At 25.7% G+C, this 21,841-nt stretch overlaps 1 protein-coding gene across 1 annotated transcript; it reads right to left on the bottom strand.

Moving 5' to 3' along the window:
• Positions 1–1,301: 1,301 nt before the first annotated feature.
• Positions 1,302–21,732, bottom strand: LOC107444546 (protein odr-4 homolog). The gene is made up of 11 exons (XM_071179715.2): positions 21,432–21,732; positions 20,350–20,499; positions 17,752–17,847; positions 17,548–17,636; positions 16,688–16,724; positions 11,789–12,109; positions 10,530–10,649; positions 8,606–8,693; positions 6,621–6,803; positions 2,291–2,380; positions 1,302–1,494 (listed from the first exon to the last, which is right to left on the bottom strand). The coding sequence occupies exons 1-11, from the start codon at positions 21,525–21,527 to the stop codon at positions 1,421–1,423; spliced, it is 1,344 nt and encodes a 447-aa protein (XP_071035816.2). The 5' UTR covers positions 21,528–21,732; the 3' UTR covers positions 1,302–1,420.
• Positions 21,733–21,841: the final 109 nt, after the last annotated feature.

Here is a 21,841-nt window from a genome sequence, read left to right as displayed (position 1 = left end):
GCGCATTAAATGAAACATTATCCAGCATAAAGTACGTTTACAGGTATATCCCAGGAAATAAGGATTGGAGAAAAAAAATTATTAAGTTCATTTATATTTTAATTTTTTTTCTAAAAAAACTATTTTTCTGCTTTATGTTTGTCAGTAAGATGATTTCAACGTCTAGAGTATGGGAGGAAAAATTTAGAGGTTTTTAAATCTGCAGTTGAAAGGTTAAGCTGCATATTATTTAACTCAATTGTTCTTAAATAGTTTTTAAAATGATTGACATTTTACATAAAAGGCGGGTAATGAGTTAAGCCAATTTTTAATAAAATCAATTGTTATTTTTGATTCCTTATTCAGAGAAACGTAGTAAAGAAGAGAAAAATTTAACAAACCATTTTAAAGATGAACAAGAGCAGAAAATATATGTGCCAAAAAAACATCATAAGTTCCATGATGCAAATTTGTTTAATAAATATTTAAAGTGTTCATTTTATTATCCCATATAAAGGTAACCCCTTTCAAACTGACATCAATGCTCATTTTCGAGACCAGGAGAAACTAACAGATCAGAAGCAAAATTTAAAGTAATTTTTTAAAGATGAACAGGAGTGGAAAATGTTTAGATCAAAAAATTTCATACGGAAATTTTGTTTTAATAAATGGTTAAAGTGTCCATTTTATCATCACATAATGAGCTCCTATTTTTCATACATTTGCCTCTATTTTTGAATCAGAAGTAAAATCCAAGTCAACAGATCTATTCGAGTGGAAAATTATTCGAAAAAACTATAAGTTCAGCATTGATTTTTCTTCTTTGTATTTTTTTTTTTTAAGCAAGCCTTTTAACATCATATACTGAGCCACTTTTTCACAAACTTACACACTAATTTTTCACACCAATTTTCAGATAAATTGACAGATACGAAGCAAAATATAAAGTAAACACGGACATGAGTTGAAAACATTTCATTAAAAAAACTATAAGTTTCATGGTGAAATTTTTGAAATAAATTTTTAAAAAAACATTTTTATTATCCCATATTGAGCCTTTTTTTACCCACTTAAATCAAAACTTATTTTTAGGTCAAATATTTCATAAACAAACAAAAATCAAAAGCAAATTATATAATTGTTAGCCTTTCATTGTTAGGCTAACATATGAAACATAGTACTTCAAAAATAAAAGCAATGAAATGTTTAATTAAGATTAGGTTGTGTAAAATTTTCAGAATGAAAAATGAAGAAAAAATACTCCACTCAATCTTTTAACAAATAGTGTATTTACATAATTAAAATAATAGTGTACTTACAAATTATAAAAAATAAATAATTTATTATAAGAATAATTTAGGCTGCAAATATATCAACACACAATCTATTAACTTTTACAATGTATTGAACACGAATTATAATATTCTGTAACTAATGTTTCTTAGCTCCATTGAGTCTTGATAACATATGCAGTAAGACCTACAGCTATTGTTGAAACGACACCAATAATTGGAGCTACAGAAAAAAAAGAAAAATATTAAATTTAAATGTTAACATACATACAAAAACAACTAATGTTAAAATATTAAAGCACTCTTTCTTTTCAACAAATTAAAATCTGTGTATCAATGCCAAAGCCCTATTAAGAAAATGTATTGGTCAACATTTTTTAACTTTGTTTGTAATCGAATTAAAATTACTTTAATTGTTCATATGATACAGGAAATTTTTTTAAATGATATGGAATTTTCAGTATGACAAATTAATCTGAGGTAAGTTTAGATAGAAATTTTCAACTTTTAAAAACTAATGTGTAAAACAAAAAATTTATTAAACATAGCATTTTATTTAAAAGGAATAATCTTGAAGACATTGAAAAAAAGTTTACAAAATATGGTAAATATCATACAAATGAAAATAATGCAGAAATAAAAAAGATATATAAATACAAACAAACATAAAATTCATCATTTATTCAGTAAACTGAATGAAGTATGTATTTTATACTTATTTGTAAAAAAGTAAAAAAAAAAAAATAAGAAAAATTTATTAGACTACAAATATGGTTCTTAAATAGAAAATTATTTATTAAGGGTATTTTTAATTATGTTACATAATAAAGTTTTATTACAATCAACATAAGTTTAAAAAAATTTTTTGTTCAGTTAAACATTTTTGGTGGGTTATTATAATAAAATAAAGCTCTGAAGTAGAAAAAAAATTCACAAATTAAGAGTTTAGCCAAAGGTTGAAAAATTAAACAGTAGATAGTAAACGGAATCATAATTACAAAAAATTTAACAGAACTTACCAAGCCTCATAGATGAGCTTTGAACAGGTGCATCTCCAAACTCTGATAATTTATCTTCAGCTGCATCAGGCAAAATCAAAGCTCTGGTAGCTAAAAATATTATAACAAAACATGAAAACTTATAAAAAAATAGGGATATTAAATTAGTAAAAAATAAACTTGCCTAATATCTAATAGTTTCATACATTACATTTCATACATAATATCTAATAGATTAAAAATAATTGTACAGTGGGAACAGACCTGTAATTGGATACATTTTTAAGTAATAAACAATTTATATATTTTGATTTGCTAACAGAAAAAATCTTTTGACCAAGTTTAATATAATGATTATTCAAATTATTTTTAGATAAACATTGTCAATATATGAGAAAATTTGCAACTGAAATATTAGTCAGTAAAAAAACATTCCTTTAAAAAATGAATTATGAAAATATCATTTTGATAGCTCTAACAATAATTTTATTTTTAGCCTTGCAAAAAAAGATCCCATTGATTGTTTTCTAAAATAAATTTATTTAAATTTTCATAAAATTATTAAAACAGAATCCACAGAATTAACAAAACATTTTGGGTTTTACTGGCAATTTTTCTAAAGCATACATTTTAAAGAATTAAAATATTATAAGATAACATAAAATTAGTTTCACTGATATACTTGGAAATAGTGGAACATTTGATAATTGATATATTAGGCACCTGAAAAGAATTTTTATTTACAAATTATAAATGTATTGTTGGAAAAGATTTGTCTATTCAGTATAATCAACTATATCAATAGTGATATGTAACACGGATGAACAATAATGACATTTTTTACGAAATAAAAATTTGAGGAATTATGTTCAATATGCTTCATGTGATAGTTCACATTAAACTATATAAGTCTCCATCATTTAATGTTTAATATGATGTTAGAAGCTAGAAGTTCTTATTACAATAGCAATTTAAGTACAATAAGAGAATGCATACTTCATAAGAAATAAGACAGTAATTTTTTAGTTCCTTGCAGCATTATGAGCATGAACATGCAATAGGATACAATAATTTTCAATCAGAAAGCCAATTTAAGTAAGTGAAATTAATTAATTTCAAATTTATAGTTACATTTATTATTAATAGATTAAATAGTAGATAAAATTTCGACAAATGAAGACGTTTTGCTTCATTCATCCCTTAATACTACTAGTAATAGTCAAAGAAAACCTCCTAAAAAATCGAGTGCAAAACATTGCCTCTAAGCACTTCTAATCCTATAACTCTATAATGCTCTATCAAGAGTTGGCATTTTGTCCAGAAAAAACCTATTTCTTACAGGACACTCAAAAAATCTTGGGAAAAAAACAGAAAAAAGTTGACCAAATGGAAGAAACTTAAAATAATCAGTATAATTACAATAATCAGTATATTTCGCAATAAGTGTATCTTAAATTTAAACAAATTGAATTTAATATATTACCGGAAAGAAGTTTTTTATCTCCTCTTTTTTAAAAAAAATAACTATTTTTGTATTATAACAATTTAAAAACCTACATATCATATCACTTAACATAGAGGAATCATATCGGCTTGGTTTGAGCATTCATATTTGGCAACATTTAATTATTAGAATCAGCATGTAATTTGTAATTGTAAATTTGATATGAAATTTGTAACAGCGCAATTTCATAAGTAAATCATTAAATATATTTTTATTTACCGTTTTCACTTATTTAAAAATTATACATTAAATAGCTGAGAAATACTATTATATAAATTAAAATGCAAAAAGAAACTGTTTATGAAAAGAATTCTCCTATATAGGCTGGAAGAAACCTATTCCTTCCAAGGTTGCTTTTACCATAGTTTTAACAGATAGTTTTTCCCACTGAGGAAGAAACTTCCATCCTGGGCGCCATCCCACTTTTAATAAATTTCTGTGCAATCAATAAGTTTTGATTCATATTTATGGAGGTAGTGAGTCTAATAACTGAACAAATTTAAATGTTATCACATATAAATGATTGAATTCTTTGTTCTCATTAAGCAACTGATTCCACCAACCAAGGAGTTTAAAACTGACAGGTATTTAAGATGGAATTTCTCAGAAAGTATTCAAATGAAATTTACTAAATTTTTGGAAATTTGCACACTTATATTTCGGCTATAAAAGGCACCACACATTATGCAAAATACAAAGAATTTTAAATACATTATTTTCTTTTAAATAAAAAGAGTAATATACTAAAAATAAATATAAGTAAATAAAAGTAAAATATGCTACATCAGTTTTAAGCATAAAGGGGATAATATATGTGTAAATTAAATTATATTAATTTTATTTTCCTGTGTTTTATTTTCTCAATAATTACTTGAAAAAACTTTAAAAAAATAAATACTGTCACATTTATATAAAAACATATAGCTATATTCAAATCTATGGCGTCATAAATGCTTCTCTGAAAAAGTGATAAAATACAAAAAAGTAGCTAATCTAATAAAAATAATACTGTCAAAAAATTTTGTAATTGATTTATGTGTGTAACATTAAAACTCTTGAAACAATGTCAAATTAACCTTTTATAATAAACAAAAAGACCTAGTTAATATAACTTGATTAAAACCTAGTTAACTATCTTTACAAGTCTTTGTCCTGCGCACCCAGACAATACAAGCACATTTTCTTAAGCTATTAAGTAAATTTCTTAATGTAAATACAGTAACAATTGAGTGTATATGGCAAGTTTTTATTCCTTTCAATGATAGCCAAATCTGTTACACACTTGATTTTAAGATTCAGCATTTATGTAGTAAGCATTTAATCTAGCATTAAGAAATACAATACAATACATTTAAGTACAATAAGCACAAAATAAATGAATCCATAAAAAATTCTTGAAGAAATTTTAGGTGATTTACTTCAATTTTAGTTTCTGCAATAAAATTTATGTGAGAAATATGATGTAAAATCTTTTGAACATAATATAAAACCTTATATTAAAAGTACTTTTGAAATGAATTCACTTTTAGTTAAACAGATTTTATGATTTTGAGGGAAAAAATAATAAATTAACAAATAAAAACTCCTTTCAAATTAAATTCAAACAATTTTAATTTTTAGTGTAAAAGTCATGTGGACTAACAAGATGGAAAATTTTTATAGATAGTTTTAAATATAACATTATTTATGAACATATCTTTAAACATAAACATTTCATGCACAATATACCAATACAAAAAGAAAAAATCATAATATTCTTTTGAAAATAATAAAATATGTATTTCAGATTAATATAACTTTTATAGAATTATTCAACCTTATTTCTTGATGAATTCATATTTCAAAAGAGCAAAATATATGTAGTTAAATAGCCACTAGAGTGATATTGCAATGAAATGGAATTTAGAATTTTTGTTATACAAGGGAATGTTTACTTAACCTATTCCAGAGACTTAATTTCATCAAATTTATTATATATTCTCTGTAAAAAAAAAGTGACTAGTAACGGCTGAATGGGTAGCAGTTGCTACGTAAAAGAAAAGCGGTTTGTACTCAATGCTGACCACATTACCATAGAGAGAGATATAGACTCTCAAATCAATTACAGTTACTTAAGTATAGAAAATATATATAATACATATTTACTATATGGAATAGGTAATAGAAGCCCTCAAATATACAAAGTAATGGTGGAACAAGCAAGGAATTTTTTAAGGACATTTCTCGGACTTTAGAGAATCGTGTGCCAATGATATTCAAAAAATTTAATTAACTAAAAAAAAATTTTCTCTATTTCAATAATGTTAAATGAAAGCATGTCTTGTGAAGGCAGTAGTCACCACATTATTATACCCCACCTTCAACAAAAAAACTGTATCATAGACTCTAATAAAACAATATTTATTTTAACATTTTCAGTTGAAAATTTCAATTGGGTCAACAAATGCCAATTTCCTCACTTCTAAGAAACCAGTGCCTAATATAATATTATAAAAATTAAACAATAACAAAAATTTGAAAATAAAATTAAAAAATAATAATATACAATAAGTTTGTTTGTTCTGAAGAGTTAATCTAAAGAAAACAATCTTACAAACAATTTAACAATTTAGACAAAAATCTAGCAGAATCCAAAGATAGCCATTTTTTTTTCAAGTCTCACAGAGAGAAATTATTTAAGGAGCCCAACTATATTTAGAAACTATTCTGAAAATATAAAAACAATTTCCGAAGTCAATTTGTTAGCAATCCTTGTGTGATTATTCACTTAGTTTGCAAAGCAAATCAAGTGTGCTATTTTGAATTAGCTACAAATGCATCATTTTTTCCTCTCTTCTTGTTACTTACTTGGTGAAACTTCACAAGATGTATCAATGTCTTCCTCTGTGAGTTCTAAATTAAGTAATTCTTTAAATGCATCAAGAGAATCGCTCGCAGCATCATTGTGAAACTGGTAATCACAAACACAAACATCCATTTGGGGCAAGGGAGCAAACACTCGCCTAGGTAGTTCATGCACTACCAAAGGATCTGTGAGAGAAGCAAATGCAGGAATTGTAGTAAGGATGTTAGAAAAGCAAATAATTTTATTCTATTATAATACTAGTATGTGTATGATAGTATAATATCTAATAATTCTTCAACATACAATTCAATATTAGAATTGAGGTAGAACTTAGGTTCTTTCCTGCTCATAAAACAGTCCATTAATTTTTGAATTATTAATTAAAAACTCCATTAATTTTTCAACAAAATTTCTCAAACCTTTTTGAAAGTTAAGGGACATTAAAACATTACATTACTATAACATTAAAAGTGCATATGAAAAAAATTTACAAAATTTTAAGGCACTAGCACTGTTTTTTAAATGAGCTAGTATTATGTTATTAAGTGAATAAAAATAAAGTTTGGCTACATTTAGCAATTTTCAGATAAGAAAGCATTCAACCATATGGGCTATATATACCTTTGCATATACCCATATGTGTTTACAACTAGACACTACAAAAACACTCAAAGAGGAAAACAATGTTTTTAATAATGATGCAACACATAAAAATGAAACTCAAAAGTGATATATGTACTAGAAAAATGTCGAAACTAATATAAAAAAAGAGATTTATTTTCTAAACAATTACAACATTAAAATAAATATTGTACTAGACTTTTTTTGGAACTTTTTTTTTAAATGGCTTATCTGACTCCATTACAGTACTCTTAATTTATAATTATATGTATAGCTCACTCAATTATAAATCATGTTTTACATTAGATATAAAGAGGGGGAAAAAAGAAAACAGAGTTTAGGCAGAAAAAACTATGAGAGAAAAATTAAGAAAAATTTATTGACTCTTAATAACCATGGCAAACGTTGTCTGAGCTTGCTTTCACTTTATTTCTAGCTATCACTAAAAACTAGTTTTTTTGAAGATAAATGCAATTTGATTGCAACAAACAGGATTAGCAAAGAATTTTAATTTTGATTTTTAATATTCAACCATTTAAAATAAATTGTTATACAGCAATGAAACAAAAAGTATATTACATGATTATAAACATGTAACATAAACATGCAAGAAAAGACAAAAGATAAACAAAACAGAACAAATATTAAATTCAGTTCGTAATTTCAGTTATGTAATAAGACAACAGCTTAATATTAGATTTTTAGGTTTAAATAAAACTTATTATTAGATATTGGTGTCGAATTAAAAAATTCTATAAAACTAGTCAATATTTTATTTGCAAAGTTATATCACATCAACAGTATCTATTTATTATTTTGTTGAATACCACATAAAAAATTTGATTTTGCCTGCTAATTGTCTAAAAGTATGAAATATTGTGTCAGCATGCAAAGTGTTAATAAAATGAAGTGCAATATTGAATTTGTCCATTTATAATACACTTTCAATATTAAAAATAATATTAAAATTATTTTAAATTCCAACTTTTTAAAAATTGCTATAACCATTAATAGTATTACTTATTTTTTTTTTCATTTATAAATCATTGCACTATAGTACTGTATTACTTAAAATGTCATAGTTTTTTTTTTTTTTTTTACACTTTAATACAGTACAAAATTTAATACACAAACAATTTTAGTTCTTATTATTTTTTATTATAAAACTCATGTATGCTTATATTATGCAGTAATTAATTTCTACATAAAAAAAGTTCAATTTATTGAGTTAAAATAAACTTTGGTAATGTAACATTAATAGACAAAATCAGAAAATATCAGCTCTAATTGTGAAACAAGGTAAGTAGAAGAAAGGAGATATTTAAAAATTAAATGACAAACAATAGACGAATGAAAACAACCTTACCACTTTGTTCTTCTTCAATTAATAATAAATCTTCACAATGAATCTCACATCGAGAAATAAGGCTTCTTGCAATATCTTGCTTTATGGCCTATCAAGAAAATTTCAAATCATAATAGAAAAGGAACTTATAATAAACATTTGTTAACTCCTAAACTGTCACATTACTTAGGCAAATTTGGTGAAATGTTTCGATTGAGCAGAGTTTTTTTCTTTTTCTAACACAAACTAATTCCCTTTGCCAGAAAGTAACAAGACTTGACCCAAAACTCAAACCAGGATAGACAGTTAACAAATTAGTAATAGTTTTCGTTACAGAGCATTTTTAAGGGCAATTTTCTACCCAAACAGTTTTATTATTACTAATAATTATTTAATTCAACAGGAAAAAAATTTAATCCATTGGAAATACTACATATTAAAAAAAAAGCATGAACCTTGCAAAAAAGTGTATATAAACATGAATGTTTTTTTTAATACAGTCAGCATAAGAGTACTTCTATATAGTTTAGTCAGACCAGCCAGTATAGTTTAGTATGTCAGCATAACTTACTCTTATTTAAAATTACAATGTCATATCCAGACCAGATATACCAATTTTTAGGCTTTTACAGGAAATTTTTCTTAAATAAAGCAGAAGAATATTGTGATGATTTTATCTCTGAATAAAAATAATATTTACAACCACCATAAATAAATATTTTAATAATTTATATAAATGACACTATTGCATGAGATGTTTTTTTAAAAAAACGCAGATGAAATTTTAAAAAAAACTATTACATTATTTAATTGCTATTTCTTGACCACTTTTAGCATTCTGTAACGATAAAACTTTCAGGTTGGCAGGTTCGTTTAAATAGTAGAAAAAATAAAACCATACGACTATAAATTAAAACATAACTTTAATGATAAAAATTCATTTAAATTTAAAACTAATAAAAAAATACTTGCTCTGATATATTAATGATTTAATAAAATTGAAAAACAATATAGGCATAGGCTTCAAAACTTAATTTTTGCATTTTGGGTCAATAAATAGCACTGAAGAACAAATAACTTTTGGCGTGTATACAAATACCTAATACAAATACCTTAACCATACCTAATCCAGATATGGGAATTAACGTTATATATAACAGAGGGTTGCATAAATGTAGTGAGAAACTTAGTTAGGGAGTTACAGCACATCAACAGGATTAAAACTGCATACAAAACCGATACTCGGAAATATGGGCACATCCTTAACATGACCTGTTCAGAAGCACACGAAGAAACAATTTATAATAGAGAAGTGCTCCTAACGACATATGATGACATTTCTGGGCAAGGATTCCTATGCAATTTTAATCCTAATGATGTGTCCAAACTCCCCTATAAATTTTTCTCAGCAATACGTATAACATACTATTATGTATAAAATTTTTAAACTTAAACATTTGGACAAAAAATGACTACAAATGTCATTGAAAAAACTGTTGCTAATTAAAGAGAGAAAGCAGTAGCAGATTTGAAATCAGCAACATGAAAGTATATCAGAGATCAGTTAAAAAGTCTCATGCAACAGAAAACAAACACTGTGTGTGTGCGTGCGTGCGTGTGTGTGTTGTTCTCCAGTGATAATAAAAAAAATAATAATTTGAATTTAAAATTGAAAAACTAAAGCAAAATTTATTACTACAGAAATACAAATAGAAGAGTATTTTAAAGTCATACTAATAATAATAACATCAAGACAATGTCTATAAGTATTAAAACAAAAGTGAAAAGAACAACAAAAAATTATATTTAAAGATATTTATATTTAAAAGTAATTATATTTATACCATATTGAAACTGAACATTGATTTAGGAAAACATAAAATAAAAAATAACTAAACTGAAGCGGAAAATTCATTTAAGAAAACGTAAAATAAAAAACATTTACATCAACTGCCTCTTGGACTGTAGCTTTAGCATGTATATAAGCTCTACACTGCATGATACCCCTGAATGTCATCATAGAGGTGGCAGTAAAGATTTCTGGGCTTGAAATAACATCATTTCCCTAAAAAAAATGTATTTTTAAGTTAGATACATCATCTGTACCAATATCGATGCATTAATTTCAAACTGAGCAGTACATACTCTACACTAAAGAAATTTTTGTTATAGATTTGTATTATTATGGTCATCAAATAGTAATAAACATTACAAATTAAGACATTTAAGGCTGTTCATGAAAGGTTCTGTGGTCACAAAAAAAAATAACAGTTTTTAGTAAATCACATGCTATTTTTATAACTGTTATAAATTTCTAACATTTATTTATGATTGCTATATTTTGTCCATCTTTAAGGGGTTTAACTAGCACCTTGAATTAAAAAGCCACATGACTGGGTCTTCTTTGTTACAGGAGAACAACTTTGATTGTGTTTCTAAAGAACAACATTAAACTTTATAAAACAACATTAAAAAATAAAGTATACAATTATTACTTGCTTATAGGTTTTAACTTATTAATGGATAATTTAAGATATGTGTCTTAGTGAAAATGGCATTTATTATCTCTTCTTTAGGAGAAAACAACATAAATAAGACATAAACATGTGAAACATCTAATGATAATAAAACAATCAATACTGTTTATCTATACAGTTATTTATGTAATGTTATTTATGAAATGTCATTTACTGAAAAGCAATATAAATTAATATAACAAATTTATAACAATATAAATTAATATTTGTCAACTCTGATTTTTGGACCAAGTTTTACTGATAACCCTTAATAAAATTTAAACACTTTTAAAAGTTAAATTGAAAATATTAATAAGATTTAACTACTGGAACTATACTACTGGAATTATAAATGCACAATTCTGTAAAATATTAATAAATTTTATTTCTATACTTTAAAATAAGTAGCAAAAAATAACAAAATAAATATCTTATTAAAATTCATGATTATAAAATTCAACTCATAAAATTAAGAGTTTAATTTATTTAATCATGAAGTTCCACATAATAATAAATTTAATTTTAAACAACTAAATTGAATAGTCAATTATATTTTTACAAAATAATGAAATAAACTGAATTTATAAATTCCAAACACATTTAGTATAAACCTGTCAAAAAATCAGTATTAAAAATTACAAAAACATCTAAGTATAAACTGCAATTAAAAATTTGTTTTTGAACTTACAAGGGGAATGAACAACTCAACATCAAACCATTCCGATAAATGTTCAGTTCTTTCAGACTGTTTCTTTTTAGACCTTTTTCCTTCTACAGAGATGGCCAAAGCATCATCCATATTCCTTTTTTGTCCATTGAAAAGTAAAACTGCATTTTGTATGTTTTCAAAAAAGTTCTTCAAAGACAACTCCATTTGTGTCTGCAAGCTTAAATTATTAATTTCAGCTTTCTCATGGGGGAATTTCACATCAACTGCAAGATGACAGCGAAGACGATGCCATTTTTGAGGACCATTCTGACTTTTCCATTCAGCGGGAGTTGCTGATGACTAAAATAATATATGGGGAACTGAAGTAAAACTAAATATGTTATATATACATTCACAATAGAAATAATATCACTCTGATAATCATGATAGCTAAAATTGGCAAAACTGTTCAAGTACGTGAAATGTGTAGAAAGATATTAATTTATAATTAATTGACATACTGCACATTGGAAATGAATTTTATGTTTCTTTTGATATTTTAATTTATAATAATTAAAATAACATAATTTATTGGAATATTTACTACATTTTACTACAAATGCTTTAAACAAATAGACTAATATTAAATTATTTACTTCTAATGATTAGATAGTATTGTAAAATTATCTGTTCTGTATAAAATATGATATATAAGTTTCAGATCATTATTTCACCGCAAAAAGTTTGACTTTAATATTTATAGGGACTATTAATAATTTTTAAGGAAGGGATAAAAAAAGAGATTAATGAGGAAAACTAATAAATATAAGTGCTATTTACTGTGATTAAGCTGTAAATATATAGAACTCATAAAATAAGTTTAAAAATACAGAAAAATGGAAAGAGATGCAAAAAAAAATTTTAAAGGAAAAAAAATTTTTTTTAAATATTTCAAAAATTTAAAAAAAAAGAAGAAAAAGGGAAAAACTATGAGATTTTATCTTTTCGCTATTTAGTTTTCCTGGGTTTTTATTTTATTTTTTTAATTTTTTAAAAATTGTTTTGTAAGTTATTATCATCTTTTTCAAAAAATAAAAAAAATCTTTATTTCCAAGATTTCCATATTTTTTTAACTAATAAAAATATATTAGTAAAAATAAATCAGGAAATTTCAAACAACGGAATAAGTGCTTGCTCATTTAAAAAATTTTATAATACAGTATTAACTACATTATCTAATCTGCATAAACGTGAAGCTTATTTTTTGCCTGAAGGTCATGTTAAGGTTGTTTCCCAACACTTCAGATGATATTGTGTAACTTAAAATTTAATCACTTTGACATTTAGTTACAAACAACACATTAAAAAACATTTATGGATTTACAGTAAAATAACTAACAAATGACCCCCTTGTTTGAATATTTGGTGTTCAATGAGTCATTCATTATAAGATAGAGAGAGAATTTCCAAGTATGGAAGGGGAACCTAGGGAATTTTCTAATATGGAAAGAGAATATGCAGATCACATGTTAGCTACATACAAGAGTTATATATATATATATATATATATATATATATATATATATATATATATATATATATACCAGAGTTGATATAAGATATTTATACTAAGAGTTGGGCACACATAAGAGGCTGGTTGGTTACATATAGTACTTTCAAGTATCATTTATCTCTATACACATAACTATAGGATATTATTAGAGTAAATTTGAAGAGCTATAGTTCCAGATAGGATTAGAAGAGAAAACTTGGAGAGACAGCCCTGGCCTGCAGCAGACTGTAAAACTTGGAAAGAAATAATAAAGTCCATAAGCTTTATAATTATAAATTACAAAATTAGAAAATAAAGTAGAGAAGTAAATATTCCCCCTTTTTCATGTCACTAGGGATGAGTGCTCTTCACACTTAAATTTAACTGTATAGTCCAGTATAATATTGCTTAGATGTATGTTAGATAAATTATTTGTAAAAATTATAGATTTTATTTTTGATTAATCTGTAATAATTCCGCTAAATTTAGAAAACTGTGGTTCCTCAGAACCCAAAACTTTTAAATTTCTGGGTCCTCTTTCATCAAAAGCAGTTCCCAATTTAAAACAGTGTAAATCCTCATTTTAAAAATACATATAAAGAGTAAATATTTGATGTTTAAAAATTTTTTTTTTTTTTTTTACTAAAACCTTCTAAATATGTGGGTCTTCTAAAAATTTCAAAGTTTTAAGTGAAATAAAATAAAAATTCGATTTGAACCATGATTTAAAAATTAAAACGCAGAAAAAGGGGAGAGGAAGTATCCAGGATATTTTTTTTTGAAAGTATACAAGTGATTTGTGGTATTGAGCAGAAAATAAAATCTCTACCTCTAATCAATACACATTTATGGGCATTCCATCTATTTATAGATAAAACAAAAAAGCTTTATTTGTAGCATCAAGGCTAGTGATTACATAAAATCATCAGACACACCAGGAACCACTATAAAAAAATTTCAAGACAACTTATTCTTGTCCAGAAACTTATAGTTTACTGACTGAAAATTGTACCTTTTCATGAGAATAGCCCACATATTATTTCAATGACTTGATTATTTTATATATTTTTATTGTTTAGTTTATATTTTACAGCAAACAAAACAAAAATAACCCTCATATTTTTTCACACCAATCACTGAATAATAAATGCAACACTAACTTTTTCTAGGAGCATTCATAACACTATGTTTTCAATTCATCATTATTAATGTTTTGAACTAGCTCTATAAATTTCATTTTTCAAAAATAATCTTAATGTAACTTTGCCCAATATTTCAAAATATCAAGAAAAAATTAATATCTAAAACAGATTCAGCAATACAAATTTTGTTTCCACAAGCAAAGATGTTGCAGTACAGTCAATTCCATTATTTTATTTATTGTGATATAACACCATTGTTTGATAATGTCACAATAATTTTAAAACAAAAATAAGTGTTTTAATTAAAAAGTAATTTAGTTTTAATACAAAATATTTGCTATATTTTTCATAGAAAAAAGTGACAATTTTAACTTTTTTAAAAAATAAATTTTGAAAAAATAATTTGGAAAGAAATATTAATTGAGGGAAGGAATACAGGATACTGATCTTTTTCTCAAGACTTATTTCAGTTCTCAGGACTGAAGAGTGGCACCTATGCAACTGCACCAAGGAAAAGCAATTATATAATTACAGAATTATTTTATCCATCTGGTATTGAGTTGAAAATACATTTTTTGTATTAGTTTGGTTAATTTTCCCAAATAATTCTATGGCACTCATCTCATTTGTTTCTGCTGTGGAAAATCATGCCTCCCAGGGGAAAAAACATAAATGGAAATAGATTGGTGATGTTCTACATAAACCTGAAAATTTAAAATAAAGCAAGTTTTTGATTGGAAGTCTCTGGGCAATAGAAAAAAGAGAAAAAGTTAAAAATACTTGACACAGAATGAAGTGAAAACAATAACAATATTAAAGACATGAAGAGAAGCAAAATTTCTGGTCACAAATAGACTAAGATGAAAAGCTATGATAGAAGCCCTATACTCCAATTCGGAGTGAATAGGAATATGTAATGTATGTATGTGTAGAGGACACATCATAACTTCATTTTTGCATCTGTCTACAGTTTTTGATGTTTAAGCAATATATCCTGCATCAACGATTATATTATGAAATGTATTATTACTTAAAAATATGTACAAGTAGAATAATATTTCAAAATTAAACATTAGGCATGATACTGTTTCCAGAGAGAGAAACAGTAGCATATTTTAGAGATGTATGTATTTTTAATTACCACATATAAATAGATACATTACAATAAGTACATAATACATTTTTTATACATAAGTAACATGATTTTTATGTATCATATATTTCATTTTTAATATCATTTAATACAAAATTAATTACTTAGTATCAATTATTCATTAAATATTTTCAATTAATATTTTCAATTAATATTTTCATTTATAAAAAAATACATCATTATGTAAAAGAAGAATCATAAGGCATTAATATATTGAATAACATTAGTTTTAACTTCTTTTCTACTTTTTAGTAATTTTAGAGAAAAAAATTAATAATGGAAACAAATCTTTTTACTTTAAAAACAAATTCTAAGATTTATAATTTTATTTGTCAACAGAGAATCTGCAATGAATATACATTCATATGAATATACATGATACATATGAATATACATGAATTCCTTTACTGTTGTTTTTTTCATGCAAATAATATATCATTTTATGCATATGTATCATTTTATGTTCTCCATTCCGGATCTTAATTGTAATAGAAACCTCTCATCAGCAATAGCAAGACTCTGTATGGGCCATTTCAAGGAAATGAAGAATTCTTCAGACAAGACCAGATTATATTCCATATGCAGACATTGCTCTCTCAAACCCAATTAACGCCAGAACACATTTTCCCCTGACAAACCATTCTGGCTTAACTTTTTGAACTCAGCTCATCACCAGAAGACATCCTATACAGTCTTTAGGCACCAGAACTCACAAAACTCATTCTTTAAACTTTTAGAAATATTTAGAGCTGCCATAGACAAGACAACATTATTTGCATGACAGAAACAAAAATGCATATGCAATATTCCTTGCAGATACTGAGTTGAAAAACAAAATTTTAAAAAATGTTTATAGTTCACTTTTTGATTTATAATGTAAAAAATAAATTCCAAAACTATTATTATGCCAAATTTTTTATTAAAGAGTGCCTCAAAATTATCTGCAGCGAAGTTTTTTTTTTTTTTGGTAATGGAAGATAAGGTTCAATCCTTCTTTCAATATAATCCTTTTTTCCATCACCTTTTTGGCAACAAATTAAAATAATTTTTAAACAAATTGATAATTTTAAAAAGATTAAAAAATAAAATACCTTATAATCTGAGACATCGAATGTTCGGCACAAAATTCTTGAATGAATCAAGGAAAAACTGCTTAAAAATTTGGAAGAAGCATTGAAGTGAAAATATACATATATACAAAATAAAAACAATACAAAAAAATATATATAACAAAAAATTCTTCTGCCACATACTTATACATTAAAGCTGAATATACTACACTAAAGTTAAATACAAAATAAACTTATTAAAGACAAATGTAACATTCTAATTAAATCATGATATGGACAATCAAACAATGAACAATCAAGTATTAATTTTTAAAAAATATATTTGTTTTAACAGATTGAAATAAGAGTGTATTCATAAACATGGTATCATAAAAATATCAGATATATTTTAAAACAAACTTTCTGTATTTAGTATTATTCTGTATTAATTATTCCTAAAAAAGTTTAGTGATATAACCAATCAAAAAACTTTCTATTAGTAATGTTGTTAGTAATTCTAATAGTTTCATTCTTTGCTGTTAACTACCATATTTTATGACAATCTTTATTGCTCTATCTTGCTTATAAGGAAAGTAGTGTCAATTGTTAATCAGAAAAATATTTTTAAAGATAAATTTCAAATCAGAACTGGAGGGTATGAAAACTTTGCTGCTTATACTTTCAGTAAGAAATTAGTTTAATGTTCGACATTTTTCTGATAATAGCTGCCAAATTTTACACTGCTAACAAATTGTAATGTCAATCCTGGAAATTAAGTCTTATTAGATGAATGCATTGGAAGCATGTTCATCCGTAATACTTATATTGTGATGACAATGTACATAAAGATTTTATGAAATTAAAGTACTTAATCAAACTTAACTGTAATAAAAAAAGGATACTTTGAAGTTATAGAGCAAATATTTAACAAAATTCTTTCTCTTAAGATTTTCCCTTTCAAGCTTTTAATTTTGTATATAGCAAAGAGAACCTGTAAAATTCAATTCATATTAGTCATTCTTAGTTTTGACACTAGTAATTCTAATAAGGCATACATAAATATTTTTTTAATTCTTTGATAAAATTGCATAAATAAAATTGTTTACCTGACGAAGAAGTGCTTGATTTTTTACTGTAAAATCAGATGGGGCAACAATATATAATCCTAATATATCTAATCCTCCTGGGAGAGCTCGAACAAGCTGTAAATATATCAGCATAAAATATGTCATTAGTTTAAAAGACAATTTAAAATGAAGTTTCAATATTAAAATAAAGGAATAATTTAACAATTTAATAAACATTATGCACAGAGAAAGTAATAATATTTTATAATAATACTCATAGAATATAGGATGCATTTTACAATATTTATAATGTAGGCAATATAAAAATATTGTCGAATAATGACCCAATTTCGTTTAATTCAATTTCGTCAGATTTAATTTCAACAAATTTATTTATTACGTCTAAGTTTTGAGAACAAAGCAAATCAGATGTAACACCAGAAAATCTACTTATAAGCAACAGCAATATAATTTGCACCAAAATATTAGTTTCCATTTAACTTAAAAATAAGCTTTATGGTTTTAAAGAGAAAAAAATATTTTTTTTTGAATAGTGAACTATTTATTACACACATGATGTAAACATAACTATTATGAAAAAAAGACACAAAACGGAATTCTATAAAGTGGCCCCTTTAAAAAAAATTTTAAAAGTCTCAAAATATTAAACAGTGTTTAATTGCTGTTAAAACTGCAATAAATTAAATAGTTTAAAATAAGTTAATTGTATAATTCTAAACAGTTAATTACAGCATAATTTCTGTATAAAATTAAATCATATAGGGATTACAGGGATGAGAGTAGTCAGAAAGTAAAAAAGAGGAAATCCAAGAATGAAAGAATATACGTATATATATATATGTATATATATATATATATATATATATATACACACACACAAAAATTGGACGAAAAAAGTGCGATTTTAGCCATGTGATTATAAATCTCGACGATTAATTTTAAAATTGTATGAATATGAAATTCTATATCGATTTTTAAAAAATGCGAAAATACAAATCATGATGCGTAATTTTTAGATCACGTAAATACGAATCACAATGCATAATTTTAGAATCGCGTGAATACAAATCACAATGTCTAATTTTTAAAGCACGTATAATTACGAAAATCGACGTGTGATATTACAACCGCAATAGCGAATCACGACATTGGATTTTAAGCTCACGTGAATACGAATCGCTACATAGAGTTTTAAAAGCGTATAAATACAAATCGCTATATTGGATTTTTAAATCTCGTAAATAAGAATCGCAATTTACGATATTTAAATCGGCTGAATAAGAATAGCAACGTTCAACTTTCAAATCAGGTAAATACGAAAATCGATGTTTGATAATAAAATCGCGATTTTAAAAATGCATAAATACAAAACGCGATATTGGATTTTCAAATCTCGTAAATAAGAATCATAATGCACGATATTTAAATAGCGTAAATAAGGATCGCAATGCGCAACTTTTAAATCAGGTAAATACAAAAATCGATGATTGATATTAAAATCGCGTGAATAACAATCGAGATATTTGCAGAGTCTGGACTTGGGATTTCTAAAAGGCTTGTTAGTATTGTTTTTGTTTAGACCTAATAAATAGAAATTTTCAAGATTAATTGAATGAGCAAATAAATATTTTCACCGCAAATACACGTCTATATATATTTTTTTTTCTTTTTCGTTTGCTTTTACGCCAGACAACAGGGTCACGACGTCTGAATTGCGAAAATATGAGCTATCCGGCGGACGAATAAAAATACGGAAAATCTTATTTTCTGTGTGTAAAAGAGGAGAAAATAGCTAAAATAAGTAAAAATACGGAAGGATTAGCAGCTAGGACACAGTTTGAATTTTCTGTTTATCTTTGAAAATCGTAAATAAATATAATTATTTTATTTCAAAGACTGAATTTTCAAAAAAAAAAAATTCCTCATAAAATATTTTAACTTGTTTAAAAAACAATTTCCGCGGAAATTAGTGGGAAAAATAGGAAAATCTGACAAAAAGCGGAAATCCACGAATCCGCGGAAGAATCACATCCTTGGGATTATAAATCTTTTTTTCGGTATCAGAAATTATCTTTTAATCCAAGCATTAGTCCTAGCTTTTTCAAACTTTACTGGAAAAAAAAAATAGTTTATCCTATGTTTTTTGACAAGGAAGCAGCAGAGAAAATTAGAAACAATTTTCTTTATTGGATTAATACAAGATAACTATCTAAATTTATTAATGTTATTTAAAAAAATAGCTTGATGATGCTTGATTTATAAAAAAAAATTTACAAATGAAACATCAAATAAGTTAATTCAGGCAAAATTACTCTGAATAAGAGTATACTTATTCTTCATTTAAATTGTAATTAAAAAAAAATGAATAAATTAGATAAAACAAAAAAATTACACATTAATACAAAAAAAAATGCTAAGTCATTTTATCACATTTTACTAATAGATATAGACCAATAATAGAGTAAATGAGCAAACCTAGGAACATATTTAGAAAAGTCAAACAATTCCAGTTGTATGCCTGACATTTTTTAGTCATTTTAAATAATTCTTTCAGAAAATAATGAAATTTATGATAGTTACTATAGTGTGACAACATTTCTGACTATATAAACATACCTGTTTAGCATGCTGGCAAATCCAACTCTCATCAATATCATTTGCAGCAGTTTTCTGTTTTGATTTTTGCAAGCTATCTTCTTCCCCCTCAACTTCATCTTTCATAGGAGTTGGACATAACCGCAGAACAATATCTTTTTGAGGTGTACTCTAAAATGGTTATATAGTTATAAGTAAAGAATAATGTACATGGAAGAAATACTTGAGAACATTTAAATTTAAATATTAATAATATATACAATCACGGAATAATTAATAAGACACATTTTAATTATTTTAAAATTCATCTGAGCAAAAGAATGCAAAACTTCCAGCACATTGACTTATTCAAAAGAATCATTTTTTTTTTCACAGTAAGACTGTAAAAAACCCTTAATATACAATTGAGTCAAAATTTCAATGAATAAATATTAAAACAATTACTATTATCAATGGGGACAGGGATATTTCTGTACCATGATCTGTCACGTCAACTACAATTGCCAAGGTGCCAAATAGATTTTAAACTTGCAATTTTTAAAAATAAAAAAAAAAACATGTAGATGTTTGCCCGGGGGTGGCTACGAGTTATACCTTTCGAGTTGGTCTCCTTCTGTGATGTTTTTTTTTTTTTTTTTAGTTTTTTGCGGGACCATTGCCCGGAAGTTTCCAAGAATTGACGATTATTCTGCCACAGATCAGGATACGGAAATCATTTCTGCATCGGTATCAGTTCGCGTCTACGACCTACGACAAAGAATCTTTTAACTTTCAAAAATTCAAAAAATAAGTAGTAGTTTGCCTGGGAGTGTTTACGAGTTAGCCCACTTCCGTAATATTATTATTATTTTTAGTTTCTTTCAGTCCAGAGCCCAGAAGTCACCAAAACTTGGCCAGCATTTAGGCAAAGATACTGACACGGAAATCTTCCCCCAAAAATAATTGATCATTGCCAGGAATTAATCACATTGAAGCGTTTAACATCACTACAATTAGTATCATACATAAAAATTTTAGTAATGATGCTACCGTAATCAAAAAACGGCATGTAAAGAAGAAACTTGGGGTTAGCATGCATTTAAAACCATGAATATTTAACTTACCTGCCCAATTATCAATCCAGTCTGAACAACTTTATTTTTAATCAAAGTGTTCAAACTTTCTAGAACAACATTATCATAAGTAATGAGTCTCCCCATGGTATTTTATTTAAATCAAAGGTTAAAAGATCATAGATCTATAGTTGGAAATTTTATAATTATTTCATGCTAAATCAATTTTAATAATAATCAATAAAAACAATCTGTCAACGTGTTTATCAACACGTTGCGGCGACAGACGATATAAAAAGAGAAAGCGGAACAAAAACAAATAATGATAATTTCCTGTTTTTAAATCGATATCGAGTACAGTTAAGTATTGTTTAAGTTTTTCATGATTTTGCGAACCAATTAAAAAACCGCGCAAACCAATTCTCAGAATTTTTTATTCATGATATTGTTAATCAAGTTTA

The sequence above is a fragment of the Parasteatoda tepidariorum genome, chromosome 1 (assembly GCF_982258835.1).
Source record: "Parasteatoda tepidariorum strain Cologne lab strain chromosome 1, Ptep-v5.0, whole genome shotgun sequence".
NCBI classification, from domain to species: Eukaryota; Metazoa; Arthropoda; class Arachnida; order Araneae; family Theridiidae; genus Parasteatoda; species Parasteatoda tepidariorum.
The sequence above is the reverse complement of the archived record's forward strand: the minus strand, read 5'-3'. Positions and strand labels throughout refer to the sequence as shown.

Excerpts from the sequence above, each read along its gene's own strand:
- LOC107444546 (XM_071179715.2), bottom strand. The coding sequence starts at position 21,527 with ATGGGGAGACTCATTACTTATGATAATGTTGTTCTAGAAAGTTTGAAC. Across the intron at positions 12,110-16,687 it reads TCGATGTCTCAGATTATAAG|TCATCAGCAACTCCCGCTGA; the intron begins GTATTTTATTTT and ends ATATTATTTTAG. Across the intron at positions 8,694-10,529 it reads CAGTCCAAGAGGCAGTTGAT|GCCATAAAGCAAGATATTGC; the intron begins GTAAATGTTTTT and ends TTTTCTTGATAG.